This window comes from Miniopterus schreibersii (assembly GCF_964146895.1).
Source record: "Miniopterus schreibersii genome assembly, chromosome: 9".
Classification (NCBI taxonomy): Eukaryota; Metazoa; Chordata; class Mammalia; order Chiroptera; family Miniopteridae; genus Miniopterus; species Miniopterus schreibersii.
In genome coordinates this window covers 75,065,729-75,090,398 of record NC_138118.1, presented here as the reverse complement: position 1 = coordinate 75,090,398, position 24,670 = coordinate 75,065,729, and the positions used below count along the sequence as shown (strand labels likewise).

At 53.4% G+C, this 24,670-nt stretch overlaps 1 protein-coding gene across 9 annotated transcripts; it reads right to left on the bottom strand.

Annotated features, from left to right (window-relative positions):
• Positions 1-1,113: 1,113 nt before the first annotated feature.
• Positions 1,114-24,571, bottom strand: LOC308561472 (uncharacterized protein). 9 transcript variants are annotated; one of them, XR_013999496.1, is made up of 8 exons: positions 24,475-24,571; positions 23,847-24,383; positions 23,603-23,733; positions 22,349-23,476; positions 15,457-15,598; positions 5,598-5,705; positions 4,397-5,436; positions 1,114-3,208 (listed from the first exon to the last, which is right to left on the bottom strand). XR_013999496.1 is itself a non-coding variant. In XM_081146676.1 (7 exons), exons 4-7 carry the CDS (start codon positions 22,392-22,394, stop codon positions 5,259-5,261), a joined length of 474 nt encoding a protein of 157 aa, XP_081002802.1. In that variant the 5' UTR covers positions 22,395-23,476; positions 23,603-23,733; positions 23,847-24,383; positions 24,475-24,571; the 3' UTR covers positions 1,114-5,258. The 9 variants fall into 9 exon arrangements, 1 of the variants encoding a protein (XP_081002802.1); XR_013999498.1 differs by having other exon boundaries at positions 1,114-5,436; positions 15,331-15,598; positions 22,349-22,619; positions 23,229-23,476; XR_013999499.1 differs by having other exon boundaries at positions 1,114-5,436; positions 15,331-15,598; positions 22,349-22,615; positions 23,229-23,476.
• Positions 24,572-24,670: the final 99 nt, after the last annotated feature.

Sequence of the window (24,670 nt, the reverse complement as noted above, 5' to 3'; positions counted from 1 at the left end):
CCTCAGTTTCCCCAGAGTACCTGAGGTGGTATGGGTCAGCCTGGGCCTATTTTCCTCCACCCACCAGTGGGCCTGCCTGTCGAGGGAGGGAAAAAAGAGTAGGAACCAGGCAGGAAGGGCACCCTCGGAGCGCTCAGCGTCGGCTGTGGGTCCCCAGCCTCCTGGGTCTAGCCACACCTGAGGCGCGCGGGGCTGCGAGCTGCAAACAGCGCCGCCAGCAGGTGCGGAGGGACGCGGCTGCCGGCGGTGGCCGCACAGCTGCACCTGGCGAGAAGCCCCAGGGCGACAGCGGCGGCCGGGCCTGCGCTGCCGCCGGGGGTCCCCTGAAACGAAAACCACGCATCCAGTCGCCGGGAGGAAATTCGACGCCCGAGCAACAGTGGAAGCCCGTCCTGCTTGGACTTCAAATCGATTCTCCATCTGCTGAGAAAGCCCTGGGCTCCAGGCGGCGGGGCCCGGCCCCTGTGGGTTGTGGGGAGCCCCGCAGACACCCCGATCCCCGGGGCCTCGCTCTGACTGCCCCTCCCCTCGGACGCCCAGCAGGGGCCCCTGAGCCGTCCTCTTTTCTCGCCCCCGCCCCCCCATCCATCCCAGCCTGCGCTCCACGGAGGCGAAGCTCTGTCAAGTTCAAACCAAGAAGCCTATTTTCTCTATAATTCCGTTTGTGCAAAAGAACTTTTAAAGGCGGACGACAGCGTAGAAGGACCCTGCCACACTCACACTATTGGTGAGATATTAAAAAAAAAAAAAAAAAGATTAAACCTCTTTGGAGGCAATTTTGACATTATGAATTCACAGTTATTACCCCCACAATCTCACGTCTTCAAATTTTCCCTACACAATGCATTACAAATATTCACTACAACATTTCAGTGACGCTGAAAAAGTGGAGATAACCCAACTGTCCATCAACATATAAATAAAATAGTTAAGTAAATGAGTATACTTAAGGAGAAATACTCTATATAAAAGGAGATCTGTTCGTTCACAGACGAACAGGTTTAAGCTTACATTAAATGAAAACAGGGAAGTTGTAAAAATATATGGTATGATTCCACATTTGTTAAAATACAGAGAGGAATTGTAAGTAAATGTCTGCAACTCACTCAGATATGATTAGCGACTTTTTATTTCACGGGTGATCATACAGGAAATATATGCATATTTTATATGCACATACATCTGGGGTAATATACACCCAAAGGTTACGCTGTTTATCTTCGGGGTGATGGTGAGAGGGGAGTATGGGGGACATTAATTTGCCACACTATATATTTTTTCTAAGTTTGCTTTCTTTTTAAATAAGCATGCATTAGTTTTGTATTTCCCACACACACAAATTAACAATAAAGAGTTTAAAAAATCATACCCCTTCCCTATCCCAAGACCACCAGATAGTTATCACTTGTGCACTTCTCTCTGATCTTTTATTATTATGTTAACTTGCCCTTCAATCTCTTCTCCCTGAACTGTATCCAAGAAACTTGCATTCTTTTCAACTTACAAGTTGCCTGTTTTATAAGTGCAAACAGCTTTTAAATCCTTTCAACCAAAAGAATGAAAGAAGTGAGACTTTTACTTCCCCTCAATCTATTCATACGATTCAGATGAAAAGATTACGCACAGTATTTTTTGGCCCTTGAAAGCTTTGCAGTTTTGAATCCTTTGTTTCCAAGTTCTGTGTAGATGCGGCCTGTTATGTCCTAGCTGCACAGATTCTCTCCCGATGCAGCAAACCATAAGAGCAAATCTTTAAAACGTGGTTTTGTTTCTATTTAATCCAGAAAGGCTTCATACTTTATGGAGGAAAAGACTTGCAGAGTAGAACAGGATCTTCAGGGACAGGAACTGGCATGGAATAGACACTCTTGACTGAAGAAGGGACACTGTGAAGGATGCTGGGAGGGGACTGCGATTTGGGACAAAGGCTGTAATTCTGGGATTGTTTAAATCAGTCTGAATGTTGTTCCAGAAACATGAGCTCAGTTCATACTATGAGAAATGAGCATAGCCACACTTCAAACAAGCAGAAACGAATGGGCTGTCTGGCATGTTCAAATATTCATATAGAAAAATGGCACCAGCGGCAATAAACAGGATCCACCCCCTCCAAGACAGCTGGTATGGTTCTTATTTACACATGAATCAACATCCTATTTCCTTAGGCAAAAATCTCAGGCTATTCCAGGCTCACACACTCACACACATAACTGGAGATTTGTGCTCAAACCCCTGGCATCTCTCTCCTTTTCATAGGGGTTTATAGCATCAGAGTAAAATGCAGGCGCCCTGGAACAGACTACCTAGGTTCCACCTAACTCGGCCTCATATTATTAGCTTATGGCTTCAGTCAAATTGTTTAACTTCTCTGTGCTTTAAGTTCGTCACCTCAAAAATGGACATAACAACACTACTCATTTTACAGTATGTTGTGCAGTTTAAACGAGGTGATCTATATAAAGGTTTTAGAGCACTAGCTTTTTAGAATACTAAGAATTTAATAAAGGCCATAATTATTATGCAGTCTTTTACACACACAGCCCCAAAAACCTTATCTTCCCCCATTAGACACTGGGATCTCCACATTCTCCAAATTGTCTTGGTTCCATCGTTTATTTGTTTGCTTGTTTGTTTGTCTGTTGTTGGTTCCACCTCATATTGAATGGAGATCCGAACAGTAGCTGCTCCCCTGCTGGTTGCCTTCTCTCTCCCACCCAATAGCAGGCAAATGGCTGCACCACAGTCTAAAGAACACCAGATTGGAAACCTGGATCCTGCTCTCCCTCTTCTGTGATGCTTCCTGGGTTTTTAAAACAACTTTATTGACATAGATTTTATATATCATAAAAGTCACCCATTTCAGGAGTACAATCCCATGATTCTTAGTAGCTTTACCAAGCCGTGCAAGCATCGCAATAAACCCATTTTAGAACATTTTCATCCCCCCATAAGATCCCTCCCACCCTTCTATAGTTCATCTCTCTTTTCACCTCCAGCTTGAAGCAACCACTAATGTTCCTTCTGTATCCAAAGTTTTACCTTTTCTGGACATTTTGGGTACATGGAATGATACAATAGGTAGTTTCTTGTGTCTGACTTCTTTCACTTAGCGTAAGTTTTTAGGTTCATCCATGATGTAGCGTACATTAGTGCTGTAGTTCGGCACTTTCTGTTTTATCACTGTGAGTCAGAGTGATTTCTGCCATGCCTATAAGGATTATATTACAGTCAGAGAAAGACAATTACCATGTGACTCATAGATGGAATTAATGAACTGAACTACCAAGCCAAATAGAGACAGACTCATAGAGAGCAGGCAGACATCTGGGGGAGGGGTGGGGCAAGGTGGGGAGATTGAGCAAAAAAAAAGAGAGAGCTCATGGCCATGGACAACAGTGTGGTGATTGTGGGGTTGGAGAGGGGTGGGTGGAGGTGGAAGATGGCAGAGAGGGATAAAAGGTGATGGAAAAAATAAAAAGAATTATATTACATAATAATATTAATAATATGTAATGAAAGCTAACCATTATTATACATACATTAGTCTAGGTACTGGGCTAAGTGCTTTATTTGAATCATAGAACTTAAACTTCACAATAGTCTTATGGGCTATCTAGGTGATATTATTATAGCCATTGTTGAGTTAAAAAAACACACGTAATTTTAGAAATGTGAACAGACTTGCCCAAGGTCACAAAGCAAGTACAGTAGGTGGCAGAGTAGGGACTCTATTCTAAGTCTGTGTGACTCCAAAGCCAGAGTCACCTTGCACTTCAAAATTTACAGGGGTCTTCTTGTTCTGGACCCTTCCATCATCACAAAAACAAAACCCAAGGAAGTATTCATAGTAACCCCACCGAACAGATGCAGAAAAATGGCCAGCGCTTTGTGGATTGTGAATCTCCACTCCCGTCTAAGGAATTGTTACTCTGCTTTTCTCCATACCCGGTGCTGCCCCCGTCCTGAGGACATCTAGCTGCCTTGGGGGACAGCTGGTGGCGTGAGGTCTCAGTTCTGCTGGAGTGGGCTTCCTGGCCTCTTGCAGGGGTTGCCTGGGGCACTGGCTAGGCAGCCTGGGGAGACTGGACTTTACCCATCACCCTAACAGGGAATGAACCGGTAGGAAAAACACCCCTTGGGATCCATGCCCCCTACAATTTTGGGGTTGGACCATCAGCACGTCGTACCAATGAGGATGGACCATTCCAAAGTACCACCCAGTGTACTTGAGGGGACTGTCATTGGGAAGATTCTGCTCACACAGGCAGATACGCTCTTCCATAGAGATTTCTAAAGAAATCTCCAGTTGTTATTTAAGGTACTAGAACCTTTTTGAGGTTTTATGATGAGTCCCAGGCCCCAGGTTTATGACGAGTCTTGGACTGGAGACACTCACCTTGTTATGAACGTATAAATAATATGTTTCAGTAACAAAAACTTCAACAAGTCACACTCCAAATGCATCCTATTATTTCTGAGACACACCCAAGCCACTCTCATTGGTCACAGACGGAGGGTCCTCAGGGTGAAAGCCATCCCACGAGGGAGACCAGAGACCACAGGATGGAGGGAAGAACCCAGGTCTCTGGTCCCTGGAAAAGATCCAGGAGAAGCAAATACCCAGATAAATCCCATTCGACCCAGCGGCAGCTGAGATTAGGGGACTTCTTATTTATCACACTTTGTTGTCTGTGTGTAATGACCTTTCACAGCATCATTTGATTGTTGAATGAAAATGACTATTTGCTGGTGTTAGGTGTCAGGATGGTGGCACCCTTGGTGGGTAGTGCGGTGCTGGCTGTGGTCGGATTCTTGATCTATGGCTGGTTACCCAGGGGTGTTCACTTTGTGGTGTTTTGTTGATCTCATGAGTTATGTACTTTTTTTTAACATAGTATTTCAATTAAATGTATCCCCAAAAGTCACAAATTAAAAAATATGTATTTTAGAATGAAAAGAGCCTAGCGCAGCGCCTGTCGGGGAGTCGGTGGACGCCACACAGGGTCACGGAATAAATGACTTCAGTTGACCCTGTCGTGCAGGGTGAGCAAACGCGACCAGTCTTCTGACTGTGGTCGTCGCGGATGAGCCGCAGAGCCTCAGCGTCAGTCCCTCTCCCCCGCTGGAAGGGGATGGGGTCCCCGCTGACGTTCCCGCAGGGCGGCCCCAGCCGGGCGGGCGGAGGAGGCGGGGCCCCAGCGGCTCTGCCCGCGCGCAGCCCCCCGACGCGCCCAGGTCCCGGGGAGGTCCCGTCGCGCTCAGCTCGCCCTCCGCCGGCCCGCCGGGTCCCTGCCGGCTCCGCCCTGCGCTCCCCCGGGCCTGCTGCTCCTCCTGGCCTCGTCCATCCGTCCATCTGTCTGTGCATCAGTCCACTGGCGCCTTCCCAGCTTCCTCTCGGGCCTCCGCGCTCTGGTCCCCAACCCTGAGGGCCCCGCCCTGGAAAAGAAGACTCAGTTTCTCATCAGTGCTGGCTGACTCCCGCAAGGTGTGCGGGTGGTGGCCGGGGAAGGGCAGACACCTGAGAGAACAGCCCGCTTTCCCTTAACCGCACTCCGAACCGAAGCCGTCCCCCGGGGCTCCCCTTTACCTGGCCTTACCTGCGCAGGTGCACCTGAGCACCTGGGGGCTCCCCAGTCACCGCAGGCCTCCTCCGCCCAGCTGTGGATCTCCTACGCGTCACTGATCCTCTGCCTCGGGATCCTCGTCTGTAAAATGGGAATAACAACAGTGCTGGCTTCATGGGATAGTTGTGAGGGTTCAGTGAGAGAATCCCTACAAGGAACAGCATCTAGAACATAGGGGGTGCTGGACAGTTCTCCCCTTACCCTTCCCTCACCTTGAGCCAAACTGGGTTTGAGCTTCTTCCCACCATGCCCCTTGCATGTCCCTGAGAGAGAACCCCCTCTGACCCTCTAGGCCCAGGACAAGCACTCCAGCCTGCTTGCTGCCTGCCCCAACCAGACCCCCGGGCGCTCATGGATGTAGTCGCCCAGTCTTTCTCTCACACACAGACCCACACATGCACACACTTAAGGACTGTTAAGGCTTCTTGAGGGTAAGTACCCCCTTCTCGTGTTAAATGCCAAGCAGTGGCCAGCAAGGAGCCTTGCTGGCTCAATAAATATCTGTTCCAGGGCTATAGGTAGAGAAGGCCTGCTCCCCCTCCAGCCTCCCCTTCTCAATCCCCCCTCCACAGCCCCTTCCCCCTTCCCTGCAGCTGGTGGTGCTAAATACTAAGCCTCCACCCCCTCCCCCCAACTCAGAAGCCATATTCACCCTAACCGTGGTGACAGGTTGATGACTCCTATAACAGGCCCCTTTCCTCCTCTGGGGGGTTCCTGCCTGCATGGAGCCTGGTGGAGGGGCCACCAGCAGGGCCGGAAACCTGGGAGAACGTCTCTGGCTGCCACTGACTTCTGTTACTAGAATTGGTGTTTTTCTGCAGTTACAACTTTCCCTCCTTCATTACATCTCCTGTGTTCCTGAGGTAGTAAATACCAGGGATATCCATTACATCCCATAACTTACTTTCAATGATCAGAAAAGCATCTATCACTAGACCCACTGTTGACGGGGACTCTGGCTCTGAAGCCCCAAGTGAGGCTTCTAGAGCAGTGGCTACCTGCTTAGTACAGAGATGCCCACCTCCCCACCTCCCCTCCCCGGCCCCTGCCTCTATCCAGTGCATTAACAGGAAGCAGCAGCGATTAGCAGTTGAAAACATGGCCCTTGGACCCAGTGCCTGGGTTTCACCCCTGGTATTGCCCTTTAGTAGCTGGATGACCTTGGGTAAATTACTGAACCTGCTTGTGCCTCTGTTTCCCCATCTGTGAGATGGGGATAATGGCAATGATGATGATCGTTCCTAGAGTTGTTTGGCAGATTAAATGAGTTAATATTTGTAAAATGATTAGCACTCTTTAAGCACTCAATGAGTGATTTTTGTCAAATACCTAAAGCTTAATACATATGGAGACCCTGACTCCTAGGTGCCTGGTTAGCCTTAAATGGTAATAACCTATTCTAGAGAGAGAGACTAAGGAATATATATATATTCCAATTTAACCCTGTTCTTATTATTGATATTTAAGTCTGATAGAACTGCCTTGTGAATTAACTGATTTCTCTTAATCATTAATTTTTCATTTGTGTTGTATATGCACACATTAAGGAAGGAAACCTCAAAAGAAAGAGGGAAGGAAGGAAGGGGGGGAAGGGAGGAAGGATCTGGTCAAGATGGTAGGATCGAGGTAATATTCTTATTTTTAAAATTATTTTTCACCAGCCTTAAAATAATAATGCCAAATGTTCAATAAATCATGCCACACTCATACTTTCCTGGACCTTACAATTTTCAGAACACCTAGATGAAAAGAGGTTGCTCCGAGTCAGGTTGACTGGGTCTCAGAGCTGGAGGGAAAGGATGAGCTATCGGACCCCTTGCTGGATAAGAATCTCCTAACAGCATCATAGAGACCAGCTCTCACCTTGACATTTGCAATAGGCTCTCCACTCCCTGATACACCTAATAGCACAGGTTACACAAATTTCAGCCATTTCCCACTTCAAGGCCAGGTATGCCAAGAAAAGGAGCTTTCTTCTACTCATGGCTGCAGGAAAAGGTGAGGCCTGGATCCACTTCCCCCAGCATCTATCTTACACACACACACATTCGTCCTAGATTAGGGTGTCTAAAGGTTTGGATCATATGCCCTTGAAGCTACGTGTTTGTCCAGAGGTTTCAAGAAGGCGTTGCAGTGGAGATTCAAGAAGCCCTGAGAAGATGCTCACAGTCCAGCTGTCCAGAGAGGCCACAGAAGAGGGAGCCCTCCATCCTGCTCCTCAGGGTCTCTGAAACCCCCAAAAGATCATTTACTTTAAGCAAAGCACTCCACTTTTCCCCCAGAAGTGCCTGCCTCACAGAGGCCTAAACTGGTGGTTCTCAACTGGGGGAAACCCCTGGCCTCTAGCAGACAGTTGGCAACGACTGGAGAATTTTTTTTTTTTTTAATCTTTATTGATTTCAGAGAGAGGAAGGAAGGGGGACAGAGAGAGAGAAACATCAAAAATGAGTCATTGATCTGCCTCCTGCACGCCCCCTACTGGGGATCAAGCCCGAAACCCCGACATGTGCCCTGATGGGGAATCCAAACTCAGTCTCCTGGATCATAGGTCAGTGCTCAACCACTGAGCCACACCAGGCAGGCTGGAGATATGTCTGATTGTCACAACTGGGATAGGGGCTACTGGCATCTAGTAGATAGTGTCCAGAGATGCTGTTTAGCATCCTACAGTGTACAGGACACACTCTGCAGCAAATAATTACCTAGCCCCAAATATAAATAGTGTCTAGGTCGAGAGATCCTGACCTAAACCAAACTCCCACTGCCTGCGAGGAAGTAGCCCCTCAGAATTGCTCCAGCTTCTTAAGCATAGAGCAAACTGGGGCATCGGAGGGGAGCCCAAGAGGACCCTTTCTCAGCCATCCTCCCCTCCCCCCAAGAATGGGGAGGTCCCAGCCCCCTTCTGCTTTGCCTCCAGAACACAAAACCCTGGCATCTGAAAAGATTAAATAAGGCCCAAGACTCCCAGCCCCTCAGGCTGCATAACCCTGCCGGTCATATCCTATTTCCCTTCTGTGCCCGCTCCCTCTCCCGGAGCACAGTTGGAAATTTGAATTGCAATCTTTACTGTCCAGCCCTCAAAGGCTGGGCCTGCTTCCTCTCCCAGGGACAAAGTCTCCTCGACGTCCTGCCTCCCTTTGAGATGAAGCCCCCAACCCTGCCTCTTGCACCAACTGTAAGTTCTGCTTCCCCACCTCCCTCCAGCCCTCGCCTGCCCTTTCTAATTAAACCACGGCCAGGGTGTTGGGAGGGAAGGGGAAAGGATTCTGAAGACTTCCGGGCTGCAGGTTCTGGGGGCCTACAGCCTCATGTTTTTTTGTGAGGTGCCAACCACGCTGTGATCATTAAACTCCACAGTGGTGGGGGGGATTTTCTCATTGCTGTTAACCTGGGAGCCAGCTACATCTTGTTTATCAGACTTGTTTTAATTCAGCTTGGTCAGGTTCCAAGTGTTGAGGTGGAGATTAAAGGCAACTGAAGAATCCAATTAGCCGCCCAGTCTTCTTTAAGCCAAAAAATCAGGTCACAAACTAGATCAAAGTGAAATGATTTCTCGACAGCACTGTTCATTAAGGGGAGGGTGGGAGCTCACACTGCTAAGCTGGGCTCATTACGGGGGGACTGGCATTTGAAATACAGTATCTCCCCCAAATTACATGTTTCAGGGGTCGGAGGGAGAAACCCAGATTATCTTACGTGAAGTCTCTGTTTGGCTAATAGAAAACAGAAAGCTAAAGAATGAGTGTATAACTTCTAGGAAAAGATTTAAATAAGGCTCTGATTTTCCTGGGCCAGAAAACTGAATCTGGAATCTGGAATTGGCAACAGTCACTCCCAGGCAGAGAATTCCGCCTCCGGGGGATCTAGACAGCCGGGAAATGCAGGGTCTCCAGGTGGCCCTGTTCACCCATTTCCCTGCGAGCCCACACCTTTCCCTGGCTGGGTGCAGCTTCCAGGGAGGCCCCCTGGCAGCCCAGCCCAGCCTACCCCAGCCCCAGGACCCAGGTGAGGAATCACTCACCATTTCTGGGTTCTGGGTCCCAGGAAGAGTCATTTCCAGAGGCGAGAACCTTCCCCTGGGCCTTTCTGTGTTTCTGTGGGTGCATTTAGAAACCCTGGATTCTAGGAAATTACATTCAAAAGAGCAGTACTGCCGGCCGGTGTGGCTCAGCAGCTGAGAATCAGCCTAGGATCCAGGAGATCGCGGTTCGATTCCCGGTCAGGGCACATGCCCGGGTTGTGGGCTCGATCCCCAGTCGGGGGCTTGCAGGAGGCAGCCCATCAATGACTCTCTCTCATCATTGATGTTTCTATCTCTCTCTGCCTTCCTCTCTCTGAAATCAATAAAGATATATTTAAAAAAAAAAAAAAAAAAGAGCAGTGCTTAGACACATGCCCTTTTTCTGTGAGCACTGATTTTGCACTGAGCCAGGAAATCTACAGAAACACTGGCTCCCCCCCCCCCTTCTCATTGCAAAATTCTGCTTAGCCTCACAGGCAGCCAGGAGCCTCTGGGTTAGAAGACAACCTTTCTAAAGCCCTGTAGGCTACAAACCTGTGGGACACTGAATGTCAAAGTTTCTTTGGGGGGGGGGGGGCTTTGGGTTGTGGTCACTTCTGGGGTCTCTGAAATCTGAACCACTAGTGAAACCCTTTCTCAAACTTCTCAGTCTCTCCATCCCATCCAACTAGGGCCCAGGAGCAAAGCCACTGGCACCTGGAGGCCTGACCCCCTTGAGGGGGGGGAGGGGAAAGAGGAAGGGAGACACCAGGGGAGAGAGGAAAAACAATGGGATAGTCTCAGAGCTTTAGTCTGCACCTCCCGCCGGGGTCTTGCTGTCCTCACATTTCCAGCTGCTGCAGAACTAACCAGCTCCCTCCTCCAGGTCTGGGAGCCTTGGCAACTGCATTAGGCCAGGCATCCAAGGCATGGCGTTTATTTGGGGTTGCAGCCACCCAGGACCCCCACTAGGCTTTTCCTCTCCCTTTCATCTCCTGTAGCTAGAGCCTGCACCCTTAAGGGGGAGGCTCGGAGCTCTCACATCTTAGAAACTTCCCCACCATTGATGGATCTGAGGACCCCAAACCCCTGAGCCCAAGGAACTCTAGCCCTAGGGGATTCTCCCGGCCTGATGCATTTGGAGCAGGAACAAACCCCGCCTGGCGGTTCCCCCCTCTGTGTGAGTGTTTCCCTCCCTGCGATTAGCTCACCCTCCCCGGTCCTTCCACACCCGCCTATTCCCCAAGCCCTGAGGCCAGCAGCAGCCTGCCAGGCCTCTGACTCCCACACGGATTTTCTTACGTGCCCCACAACACGAAACGAGCGCCAAATGCTTTTCTTTTCTTTTGTGTGTGTGTGTTTTTAGATCAGCGGCCTCACATGAGTTTGAAAATCTGGTCATTTCCTTTAGGAGAAATGAGCGGACACCCGCGCGCGGCGGAAGCCGGGCGCGGCTCCTGCGCGGGGTCTGCGCGGGGTCTGCGCGGGGTCTGCGCGGGGTCTGCGGGGGGTCTGCGCGGGGTCTGCGCGGGGTCTGCGCGGGGTCTGCGCGGGGTCTGCGGGGGGGTCTGCGCGGGGTCTGCGCGGGCACCGCAGCGGCCGCCACCCGCGGGCCGGGGCCGGGGTCGCCCACCCAGGGCCCGCTGGGCTTGGGGCTGAGCGCCGCGCGGCACCACCCCAGGGCCCTGCCCTGTTGTTTTTGGCCTCAAAGGCCGAGCTGAAATGGAAGTCGGGGAAGACGAGGGCTGCTGTTGGCCGGCCGACCTGCCGCCTTTGTCCCTCCGGGCCGGGCGCCGTCCCCGCACTGGTCACTCTCACTGGACGGGCGGAGTCGCTGCCCGAATATAGGGACCGAAATATCCGTGTGGTGGCGTGGAAGGTGCCACTACGAGACCTCACGGGGCTCCCGCGGGCCGGGGCGGGCTGGGAGGCGCTAGACGCGCCCCTGGGGGCCAACGTGCCGGCCCGAGGGTGGAGGCGGGGGTCCCCAACCTAGGTGCCCTCTTGGTCCCCGCAGCACCCGGGACCCAAATTAGCTCGTCCACCCCGGGTGCCCCGCACCCCGCCCCAGCACGGGCTCGGCCTGCGCCTGTCCGAGGGCTGTTCGTGGGCGCAGGGCCTCGGCGCAGGAGCAGAGCCTGGAGCGGGGTCCGCGGCGCGCGGGGGCGGCCCGACGGGGGCGCGGGGCGGGGGCCGGGACGTGAACAGCCGGGAGAAGGGGGGGGCTCGGCCCTGCCCACGGCGGGGGCTGCGGGGGGCCACCTGCCGCCGCCCCATCGCGGCGCCAGGCCCCGCGCGCCCTCTCCGCGAGCCCCGGGGCCTGGCACAGAAGCCGCCCGGAGACGCTTCGAACCACGCGGGAGAGCAGGGAAAAAGCCAGTTGGTCCGCGTCAACGCCGCGAGTCCCTCCCGAGGTTTTCCCGGCTTCTCGTAAAGGTGGCCGGGGCCGTTTACAGTAAGAGCGGAATCATGTTTGCGACTGTACGACGTAATTGCCTCCAGACCTGCCTCCGCCCGCGCCGGCCGGGCTTTCACGAGCGCGAGCGCCTAATGCATTCGCACACATTAAACATCTTGAACGCATAATTACAGGCTGCAGACAGGCTGCGCAATAAACTATCTCGGCTCGATATTTTTGGAAGCCTTTTGCGACTGTGCCTGGAATAAATAACAACCGCTTTCTAGGTCCTCAGCCATGTAACTGCAGCCACCTTCCTTCAGAGCACCCCCAGCCCGGCCCCACTCCACCCCCGCCTGTGCTTTCGAGAAACAGGGGGGGTCCCCCGCGGGAGGGTGCGGCTGCCTGGAGGGGGTCTCTGGGGCCACCGGCTCCGCTGAGGGGTGCGCCTGGGCAGGGGTGACTGGGATGGGAAGGAAATATGTCCCTAGCCCCAGAGGCTTTCTTCCTCTATAGAGGGACACAAGTGGGGACCTGTGGGCACCGCAGGCTCTGGGCACAGCAGCCTCCCCACCGTCTCCCTGCTCAAAGGCTAAGGAATGTGAAGAAAGCTGCAGGTCGATGGCCCAGTTTCCCCGCACAGCCACCCTGAGAAGAGCTGCTCTAGACTGAGCTGGTTCCTGCCACCTGAGAAAACGGCTGGAAAAGAAAGAGCCCCCCACCGAAGCTGCAGGGCCAGGAGAAGGAGCCTGGGAGTGATTCTTGTCTCCCCCAGAGGCAGGGGACCGTCCAGCTGCCCCTGAGTCTAAGTTGCTTTGCCGGTAAAATGGAGACGATTATAACAACCTCGGGACCTACTTCACAGGTCGTTATGAGGAAGCACTTTAAATTTTTTTTTATTGCCATATAACTTACATATAGCAAAGCATAAAAATCTTAAGCACCCAGCTCGCTGAATTTTTATATGTGTATACACTTGTGTAACTACTACCCAGGTCCTGATATAGAGCATTACCGGCCCCCAAAAGGCTCCATGAAGAAGCACTTTTAAAACTAACTTTAGTGAGTGGTAATATTGTCTCTAATTCAAGTAGTCAGCACCCCAGTCAAGTATGTGGAGCTTCTTGAAACTTGGGGACAAGAATTGATACACCAAATATACACATACACGTAAAAAATATTTACTATTCGCACCATGGCTAGGGGCCGTGGGAATCTCTAATCTGAAGGAGCAGGTAGGGGCCTTGTCTATAAACCCTCAGGCACTCAGGGATGGGGGGGGCGTGTGATTGAAGATCAGGCTTTAATTCCTTTTGAGACAATGGAGTTCTCCCGTTGCTATGAATGACTGGGGTTTTATATTCTGGGCTGGCAGGTTCATTTCCAGGTTAGGGCCAGCCCAGCAGAGAAAGGCCTGAGAATCCCTCCCAGGAGATGGAAATCTGACTGGATAGCCAGTAAGGCTCTGGCCTGAGCTTTAGGTGCCTTATTTCAATGTCTCACCTGAATCCAAGTCTGGTTTGCTATGTAGAAGGAATTCCCCAAAAGCATGTTTGGTCATGGGATAAATGAGACACCCTATTTTCTGAAAAGTATTGCCTCAATGGCTAACACATAATATTGGTGCAAATTGCAAGCAATACAAAAGAATTGATAGCAAAAAGTGAATTCTCCACTGGACCCTCTGGCCCCCAGTTCTCCCCAGAGGAAGCCACTTTTACTGATGGTTTGTCTAGCTCTCCAGCCCTATGTACACATCCCCTTTTTAAGAGCATGCTGCTGGCCCTCACTATATATGCTGCCCTGGCCTTGGGTTTTTACCTAAATAACTGCCCAAGACAATTCTCTATGATGAGTGTATTGGTTCAGAAAATTATGTTGAGCCCCGGTGACTCAGCCCAGCTGAAATTCAAGCTATCCTTGTATGGCCTGGGTTCTAGGTCCCCACCTACCCAAAATGGGCTTGGCAAGCTTCAAAACAATCAGCTAATTTGGCTGCACCATCATTACCAGCAATCCTCCCACCCCTCCTTGGGCAACCTGGGGGAAACAATCAAGGCCCTGACCATGACTTTGGATCTCCAACCATTCTCTGGAGTCAGGGGAAATTGGAAGTGCCTCTTGGAATTAACTATTCTGTCTAGTAGCTATAAAAACTGTGTTCAGGTCATTAGCCCACCCTGGGTGTCTGCGTCCGATCCCATTTCCTCAGCCCTCTTTGGAGCTGGATGGGATGGCCCTCGTCCTGGCCCCCACCGGCCTGGGCAGAGGCGGGAGGGCACAGTGGGGGCCACAGCCCCAGACTTCGGACCCCGCAGTGTCCGCCAGGAGACATCGGAGGAAACGCGTTTACCACCTGGGCGACCTTGGCTGCTGCCGATTAAAGTTTAATCCGAGGTGTGTGCTCAGCCTCGCTATGTTATTTAAACACATCAAAGGTCATAAAAAGATTCCAATGGCGAGAGCGGTCCGACGCAGGCCCGCAGGGAGCCAGCGTTTGATTCTGGTGGATTTCCAGAGCCAGGGTCTGGAGTGCGGGGCGAGGAGGGGGCAGGAAAAAAAAAAAAAAGGAAAGAAAACTGGTTGCTTTCCCAGCGGAACGACACACTTCCAAAAGCGGGGGGGAAACCGAGGCTGGCGCCCCGGGAACCCGCGGCTCCCCGCCGTCCGGTTAACTGGGAGACACCTAGTGGGCAGAGGGCGGAACTGCAGCCGCGCCGCCCGGCCTCCTCCGGCGACCCACCTCCGCCGCGACTCCCGCAGGATTGCGCGGGGGTGGCAGGGCGGAGACCGAGACCGGCTTTCCCTGGCCACCCCTGCAAAGCAGGGACGGTCCTGAAGATCTCGGGGCCGAGGCGCAGCTTCCACCTCCGAGAGGAAAGGCCCAGCTCTCATGGGCTTTCCCCTCTCCAGGTGGAGGGACTGAGGGGCCAAGTGAGGGCGCGAGGGGCCCAGGATCCCCGCATTCGCGCCCTAGTGCCCCTGGACTTCCTCCACCAGGGCTGGGCGGAGTCCTGGAGCGACCAGCGAGGGTTCTCCTCACGGGTCCTGAGTGACTCTGGGGACCAACAGGCCGCGGCAAAAATCCACGGGAGGCCGGAGGTCCGAAGGCCATCCCACCCGGAGGCGGGCCGGGCGCACCGCACAGCCCGAGGAGCCCGGCTTCCCAGGGACTGCGGGCGGATTTTCGCCCCATCTCCGTCGTGGGGCCATCGGACCTTGCCCTGTCCGCTTCCTCATTTCCACCTCGGCCTGGGCGTCTCTCGGGACCCCGGGGAGCGCGCCCCACGTGCGGGACGCCGTCCTACCTGGGCTCTGTCCGCAGCACCAGCGCCTCTTCTGACCCAGAGGCAACGGAAAGGACAGGCGGCCTCCCCCGCCTCCCCGTCTGCCTGAGAATTGCCAGCTGCAGCATCTCCAGGAGCGGGCTTCACCTGTGTACGGCGGGCGGCTCCCTCCTCCGGGCCTCCTGGGCGACCGCTTGGGCTGAGTCTAAGTTCCCCGTCTTGTTCCATTTCTTGTGGCATCGCATCCTCTTGGAGTTGTCAGGGAGGAAGAGCAGAACTCGGACGTTTTCTGAGGATACAGAGGCCAAGGGATACGTATGGGTCACATTTCAATGTGGGAATCCCAGGAGCCACCCCTGAGCCGGCCGCAGTGTGCCCACAGCTCTCCTGGTAGACTTCCCAGGCCCTCGGGGTGGGGACTGCAGGTGGCAGAGATGACGTCTGAGAGTTGCCCTCCGCGGGAGGACTCTGCCTTAGGCTCAGTCCAGGGCCGTCACAAACGGCCTCCATGGCCCCTCCTCCTTTTGCCCGTCAAGATGCTTTCTCCATAGGTACCCATACTCTAGAGCTTGGTCCCTCCCTGATTCTCAAAGGAGAGCTCAGGGAACCCTCTTTTTTGGCTTTCTGTTACCTCCCCCTCCCCCCCCACCAAAAAAAAAACAACCAACACCAAATAACTGAAAGTAACTGGAAACAGTGGATGAGACCATCCTAGGCAAATGCCTGAAGCCCAAGATGTTTAGCCAGCCCTATCACACACCAAAGTGCATCCCCAAAGAGATATAGGGGTTCCGGCCCCCTTCTGCCCACTCCTCTTCACCTCTCAGCCAGGTGAATCTTGTCCCACCGGTAGGCAGGCTCCCTTAGGTTGTACTGAATCCAATACAGACCACTGGAGCAGCGGCGAGTGGGGGTGGGAGGAAGGACTACAGCTGTGTTACCCAGCTTTAACTTCAGGGAATGAAAAGCTCAGATTTGGATCCTGTAGCCAATGAACTTGAGATCCAGGGCCCTGGAGCAGTCTGGGTCCCACAGGAGCTCAATGGGCTGATGTCCATGCTTGGAGCACAGCTGACCTCTTGCTTCCCTGCGCCAACACACACCACCCAGAAAGCCCCTCTCCCAGCCCACCTAGCTAAGCCAGCATTGGACCCGTCACTGGATCCCACAGCCCCTGCCAACTCTGCTCTGCTCCCATCTCAGGCCTGTGGGGACGTCTTTTCCTCAGGGTGACAAACGAGTCTGCTTGCTCTCAATGACATCAAATTACTTTGCACCAGCCAAGGGTCCCATGACCCGACATAACCCCACATTAGGTCCTAGAAATGTAAAGAAATATGGCCTTTTTAAAAGTGGCTGAGAGCACATAATTGCTAGCAGGCTCCATTGGTTGTCCCAAGTCTGGCTCGAGACCTGTGCCGGGACAGCTGATAGCAGCCAGAATTCCTTGCCTGCGTTTTCTGTGGGCAGAAGTTCAAGCCCACATTTAATTCTGGACTCCAATCAGTTTCTCAAAACCCAGATTACTGTTGTGCAGTTAAAGAAGTCTCAGGGAGGCTCACAGCCTAAGTATCCGCTTCTCGATCCTGGCCAGCGGGGGCCCCCAGCCAGGCTTCTTCAGTGAACCGGCTTCCGCAGAGAATGAGCTTCTGCAGAGCTTTAAAAACACAGGCCTGCCTTCTGCTGCTTGGCTTGACTTTTTGTGGGAAATCATGCTTTCTTTGCTTCTTATTTTTTGCCCTCCCATCCCTCCCTTCGTCTTTGTCTCCCAGCTTTTCTGTGAGGGCATCTCTTCCTCTCACCCCCTTCCTCCAAATCATCTCACTTCTGCCGTCCCTAACCTGACCCTGACCGGGACCCTGGGGTGAACTCCATCCTGGAGTCAGGAGACTAGAAACATTCGAAGGAGCTGCTGTACCCAAAGCCCCGATGGGGACCAATCTTGCTGATGCCCCCCAGGCAGCAGGGCAGGGACTCAGGGCAGCATCTCCAGGGGCTCCTGCTGGGTGCAGTTGGAGTTGTTCGAGAGTGATGTAAAATCTGAGCATACAGTTCTCTTGCTTAATTTACACATTCCTTACGACAGACAAATAGCTCTTTTCTAATGCGACCAGCGGTTACATTAGCATATATTAGCATAAGAGCATCCTAGAGCAAAGGCATCCCAGATATTTAACAACGCCCCCCCAAAAAAGGTGGTTAAGGAACCATGAGCAATCTGAACACAAAATAATCCAGCACTTTGCCCGGGACGGACAATTCAGATCCTCTCAGACAAGTTAAGTTTCGCATTTTTGGAGTAGCTGGCTGCTGCAGGACCCATCCAATTCAATGGTTTGCTATTTTTTATTTCTGCCCTTTTGCTTCCGAAAGTTGCCAAGGCTCTTAGGTAAACCACACTTCAGAATTTGTTGGGCAGGATTACGTTCATTATCAATTAGATTGCTGGATTAAAGCAAAATAAACCACAATGCCTTTATCTATTCTTTTTTTAAAAAAAAAAAAAATCTTTTACTGCTGTTGATATTTTTAAAAAACACACCGAATTGCATTTATTTTTGGAAACTGTGGTTGCTGTACAAACATGCTTTTCCTGGCTTAATCATTAGAAATCTCTTTTTGGTTCTACCAGGGGAGGAGGTGTGTTGAAATGCAAAATTGTCATTTGTCCAATTAAAAGGGAATACATGTCAATTTAGGACATAGAAAGGACTGAGCCATGATTTTCATCTCTCCCCCAAATCCTAATGCAGCTGCAGCAATCATCTCTTAAAAAAATGACACACTCCTGGAAAGGGTAGCATGTGTCTCCCTCGTATGTATATTTGAAAGAGAAGAGACACAGAATTTCAAGCAGGATGCCCCACACCCCAAGCCGCTTTTTTGGTTCAGATTTCTTTTGGGTGGATCCTTAAATTCTTGCTAGATTGCGATCAGAGCGATTCAAGTTCAAACACACTGACCTCTTACCCTCAGACAGAGGAAGGATTCCTTTTTATTGAGCAGTTTTGCTCAACCTTGAAATGTATCCTCAAAACCCTGTGTTGGGAGTGGAACGATGCCATGTCTAGAATTTTCTATAAAATGCTAAAAAAAAAAAAAAAAAGTGGACCTGGGCAATGAAACTTGAAAGACAAAATGATAATAGTGGGAGTTGGGTATATATGGGTTCGTTAGACTTTTGCGTGCATTTGGAAAATTCCATAATAAAAAGATTTTTTAAATGTTGTATTAGGCAACGGTGGAAAAATTACCCCTGCCAGGGGGCTCAAGTAAAAACATAGTCTAGTGGAATAGCACCCGGAGGTACCCATTTAACCTGCGTTTTCCAGGAACGGAAAACGACTTGCTCCCTGTGCACGTCTCGGGAAGCAGCCGGCCATCCCCGAGCTTGCTTTCCGGCGACCTCCCTTCCCCAGCCCATAAACTGAGCATCCAAACCCGAGGCTGGGGAGCTGATTAATGGAGCTTCCGCACTCAGCTCCCCGGACCAGAGGGTAACTACCCATAAAAACTAATATCAAAAGTTTTTATTGAGCTCCTTCGTTGGCCTGCGCGCCGGGCCGAGCGGGGCTGGGGCCGCGGGACAAAGGAGCTGCGACTGCGCCCTGAGCGGCGCGCGCCCCGGTCGGCTGCGCGCGGGGCCCCGGAGCCGGCCAGAGCTACCCGGACCAGGTAAGCGGCCGTCGGGGTCTCGCCTTCCGCCGGGGCAGGTGTATTTACACAGCCGGGGGGGGAGGGAACGGTGAATGGTAGGAAATATCAGAATGGGCGGGGAGGCGCCGGCCACCCCCAAGGATGTCCCCAGGCTGCTCCGACGAGGTGAACTATTTTTCCTCGGGGCCGATGCCTGCGTTTCGCCCACGTGACGCTGGGTGTCTTTTGCGCCGTGTGTGGGGCGCATTTGATGTGTGAATCCGCGGGTGCGTATCAGAGCTCACACGTCGTTATGATTACAGCCTAGACCGCGCTGGTAAAAGTCTGATTGCACCTCTGTCTGCGTCCTGACGGCCCTCGCCCGCGCTGCGCCGGGGCGCGCTCCTCCTTCGGGCGCTCTCCGCGTGGAGAATTCGCAGCCCCGGTCTGGGACGTGGGCGCCCTGAGGGTTTGCGGGGAGATGGCCTCGCGCGGGCCCAGGCCGCCTGGCTGCCTGCGCGGGTTTCTCGGCGAGAAAACCTGGACTCGGCCGGGGCCATGCTTAAGGCTACACCCCCCAGTTCCTTCCAAAGCTCGAATGTCTTCAGAATATTTGTTGACATAATGGATCCGAAGCCGGGCGCTGGTTTCCTGTTTCGTTGCGGGCAGGAGCGTCAAACCGGAATGGGGGTGCAGGCCGGCGGGGAGGGGGGTGCAGATACCGTCGGGACAGAGCCCGCTCGGCCTTTCCACGCGCGGCCGCCCGGATTCCTCGGGCGGGCGTCCTGCGCTCTCCCAGTGCCCTGGCCGAGTGACGGGGAGCTCACTCCCTGGGTGGCGTGGGTCCGGAGTCCCGAGGGCCGGGAAGTTAGCGGCCAGCTGAGACCTTCAGGAAGGCGATTCCTCCTTTCTGGAGTCCCCCTGCTTCTGACGCCTGCTCCGGTCTTTTGACCGAAGGCTGAGCGTCCAGGTCCGGTGAAGAGCAGAGCAGCGGCGGGCACCGTCGGGGCGGGCGGCGCTCCCCTCGCCGTCACCACCGCCACTGGCGGGGTCACCCAGGCCTCCCCGAGCCTGAGGGCCGCCAGTGTCAGAGGCGGGAGGGCGCCCCTCATTGCAAGTCTGCGCCAACCCTGGGGAGGGAGGGCGCCGCTGGCTGGCATTGTGCAGAGGCGCTGCTCCTCAGAGGAGCCTGGGGCATGGGGCTGGCTGTCCTAAACTGTGCGGGGACGTCCCTCACCTTGCTCAGGACTTTCTGGTAGCAACACTACAGGGCTCCGCTGCAACTGAGATCCTCCCAGGGCTCTGCCACCATCTTTCCCCAGGTACTACTATGCACTGGTGGCCTTGAAGGCCTGGCACTGAAGGACCCCACCAGGCAGTTGGAGAGCTGTGCCCCCCCCCAAACTTGCTGTCCTCAAAACCCACGGGATGAGGGGATCTTAACGGGCAAAGTGGGATCTGAGCAGGTCTTCCTGGATCTTGCACTTCCATTTTCAGTGTCAGCATTGGGTCACCGCAGTGCCCAGTGACTTCCCAGAGTCCAAAACTGTTCCTACAGCCTTGGGCCTGTTGCTGCTCCATTAATGCTTCAGATGCACAAAAATCTAGAACCAAAACTTGAGCAAGTGCCTCGGGATGGGCCAGTGTCCTGCCTACTAACCAGCTTCAGCTCAGGTTTCTCCTTAAGAAAATGAGAACAGCTTCCACCCTGATGGGAGTAGGGTGGGGAAACTCAAGAAGCCCCACCGCAAGCAGACCGGCCCTCCACTTGTCTCTTCCCCAGTGGTCTGGGGGACTGCAGATTCCGAGGCGCTGTCCTGTTCAGCTGTTTTCCCGTCTCTTTCCCTTTCCCTCTAAGCTAGCCTCAGCCCCTCCGCCATTTCCCCCTCCTGTATCTTTCCTCCGGTGCCATTATCTCTGCGCCCCCACCCCTTCTGTGGCGGGAGAGAGAGGGTTAAGATGTTCTGCAAATGCCGCTCGTAAAGCTGCTCGGATACATTAGAAACACATGAATATCTTGAGATACAAAGTGTCTTTAAAACCAACCGAGGAATGTTTATCCGAATGCTGGATGGATGCAGAGAAATAGTGCCAGGGAGCAGCGCTGACAGCCTCCTCCCAGTTAAAGTGAGAGCAGGTAAATTTCACTTGCTAGTGAAAATCAAACTCGATTAAAACCTGGTTTCCCTTTGTCCTTTCTTTTCTAACCCTGAGAGCCCAGGGCCCCCCAGCCCAGGCTGGTAACAAATCTCCTACCCTTTACTCCCCCCCAAAAAAACTCAGCCAAGGTCTCTTTCTTCAGAAGGAGAGTCCAAGATAGCAAAGCCCCCCCCCCCCGCACCCCGGCTTGCCCTAAGAGGTAAAAAGCCATGCCTGCCAAGGGTCTGGCTCCTGGAACAAAGGCCAAGCCACTGGACTGCCACCGCCCTCCCACCTTGCCCTTGCTGCGGGGTCAGGGCCCCTTGGGGGAAATGAGGGAGCACACCTCCACCCCTGCCTGCCACCCTTTTTCTCAAGGGGCCACTTCCTGCCTCAGATCCCATTCATTGGGTGCCCTGGCTTCCCTAGCCTAGCTCACAAAGGGATAAATTGTCATTGCCAGGATTCAAGTTGATGGCACCTCTCTGTAATCCCAAAGGAATTCCTGACTGAGCCTGGTAGAAAAAAACAAAGACAAACAAACAAACAAACAAAAAAACAACGGAGGGTCAGGGCCAACTAGCTGATCAGGCAAGAATCTTGACCTTGCTTCTGGGAAAAAGAAGTGAGCTGGGAGTTCTGTGCTTGCTTCCCAGAGCACACTCCGGTTCTTCATTGCCCTGCAACCTTTCTTTTTCCACAGCAAGCCTGTGGTGGCTGCCTGGAGGGCTAAGAGGCAAAGAAACAGCTTTGGGAACCATGAACAAGTCCTTTATGTCCCTTGGCAAAGGACAAGGAGGGGAGAGAAAGAGATTTTCTAGCTTCTAAGTGAGTAGAAATCCTAGAAATTGAGACCCAAAATTATTCACGGAGCTCATTCAAATTCTACAAACCATCACCACTGGTTGGTGGCTACGAGTCTGTATCTACTGGGAGCTGCAGACTTTTAAAAATAGTGACGGCATGCCAGGACGCCATTGGCTTGCCTGATAAAAGAAAATAATTTCATATATATCGAGATCCAAGACACGAAGGGACCGAGCAAGCTGCCTCCCTCTAAGTAACAATGTCTCCAGAGTTAGAGTTTTTGAAAGTTAAACTAAGAAAATATCCAGATAACTTGATCACTAAGGATCCACCACAAAGCTCAATAAATAATTCAGATTTGAAGCCCTTCCCTGGCAGGGCCACCAAATAGCCAGCAAAGCCTAATTTGAGATGCAACCCAAAGCCTTCCCCCTAGAGCCGTCCCTCCCAGACAAACCTGCTCGCAGCTCCTCAGTGCACAAGAGGAAATCTTGTCTCACCATTTTTGGTGAGGAGGGACCCAGTCGACTTTGGCAGTCTGTGCAGCTGGGGCCCTTCCTCTGCGCGCAGGGCTCACTCTCCGGTGAAGTGGGGAGAGGGACTGAGGAATGTGGAGCTGGCCTTGGCGGCCGTGTGCACCCGCAGCTACGCCATGGCCAGGGGGAAGCTGGCACGGGCGCTGGCTGGTGGGGGCTCCCCGAGCTGCGTTTTCGTTATTCCGGGTCTGGCTAGAAAACAGAAGAGGCTTGAAGCTCAGGCCAAGAGCAGGGCGGAGGCAGAGAAGAAGAGTCTGTAAACACCGCCCCAAAAACTCCACAAAGGCAGAAAAAAAAAAAAAATGCTCCATAACCAAACAGAGCCAGAAACAAGAATTCCAAAGGAGAAAGAAGTCAAGAGTGAGGGGTGATGGGCGGTGGGCCTTTCACAGCTGTCTGGGTCTCCAGGCTTGCATGGCAGTTCTCAGGCTGGCTAGACTGCAACTTTCAACTTGACCTTGGCCTCCAGCCCTGTCTGACCCGTATGTAAAATAGCCCTCAAGTTGTCAGGAACTGGGGCCTTGAACCCTACCCTGCCTCTTTGTCACCGTGAGTTTTACTATGCCACTTGGAGGAAGGAAGGGGGCAAAACAGGCCCCAGAAAATAACACAAAAAATCAGGTCCCTACAGAGGCCGGTTCTTTAGTCTGCAAATGGACAGTCAGGGAGGAGGTAAACTGGGGGCAAATCAATATTTACCCGGAGCTACTAAAAAGGCAGAAGGGAAAGGACACACTGGTTATGTGTATGGTGAATGGGGCAGAGGGGGGGTCATAGAAGGTTTTATTGGGCAACACTTACATTGGTCCGGGCAAACCTGGAGATCAGAATGGATAAAAGCCGGAGGGAGCCCAGCCTCCTTGGTCTGGACCTTGCAGGAAGACCAAGAGCCTTAGAGAGCAGACGAGGCGGGATGGGAGTGGGGTTCCAGGGGTTGAATTTAGGGCTCAGTCTGCAAGCTGGGAGCAGAGGGCAGGTCCAAGGCTGGCTGCTCCCCAGTCCATCCAGGGTGGAAGGGATTGTAGCACTCTCCCCAACCCTGACGTTCCCTGGAAGACACCCACTTTCGCTTTGAATGCATGTTCCCCTTCTGGGCTTCTGACCAGATCAGAGCCTCCACAATCAAAAAGACAAGTATGTGGCTCCAAAGCGACAGGACCCCCAGAATTCCTCACCAGGTTATGGCGGCTGCTTAGCTCTTCCAGCACCGACATCCCACCGTGCCCTCAGGAAGGGGTCGCATTCCCCAGGCACAGAGGAAAGGCTTCTCGGGCTGGTTCTCGGATGGAGGAAGACCCGGCACCCTCTGCATGATGAAGACAGTGTCCTCAGTCCTACTTGGGGGGAAGGCATGAAGTGACCCCAAAGAGTCCCTTTTCCCTGCCCCACAACGGAGTGAAAGAGGGAGTGCCCAGGTACCTGGAGGGGCAGCTCCTGCCCAGGCTTTATGAAGCTTCATTTAGGCCCCAGAAGAGGCGCCCTTTTGAGCCCCAGCCAGCACCCCACCAGCCTGTCCCTGTTACACGCCTTCCAGGGCTGGAGGTGGGGGAGCACTGGAGAGCGGTGCCCACAAATTCCTCTCTCCACCTCCCAGTCTCTGGAGAAGGAAGAGGTGTTCCTGCTGCCCTGAGGGGCAGTCCGCATACCCAAGTGTGACTGAGCGCTGAGGGGACGCTGGACGGTGCGTCCGTGTGGGTGCGATGGGTGGTTCTACGCCTGCCGGCCTAAGTGTGCGTGTGAGGAACGGCCCGCCGGCGCCGGGGACAGGGGAGGGCAGGGGAGGGGGCTCCTGAACGCGGTCCAAGCTCCCCGGGGGAATGTCCTGGGGCCCACGAGCCGGGCGCATCGGCAACCGCCGGCCACGGCTCCCCTGGAAAGGGCCAAATCGCGACGCTCTCTTGGCGGAAAGCGCTAGTGTCCGTGCTGGCGCCTCGCTGCAGAAAGACGAGTAGACACCTGGAAAGAAAACAGCGCTGGAGGCCCCAGGAAACACCCCGCCGGGACTGCGCCTCGCCGCTGTCGCAGCAGCAGCCCCCCGCGGATTTACCTGACCCGTCCCCACGCCTCAGGTCGCGAGCTAACAGCGCGCCCCCGGCCCTGCCCGGTCTTGGCTGCGCCGCGCCCGCCGGGGGAGCGGGGAGGGGAGCGGCGGGCGGCCGCCCTGCCCTCCCGCCCGCGCGCCGCGCCCCCGCCTCTCCCCGGGCGGACGGTGCGCGGCCTCCCGGCGGGCGCGGCGCTGGGGA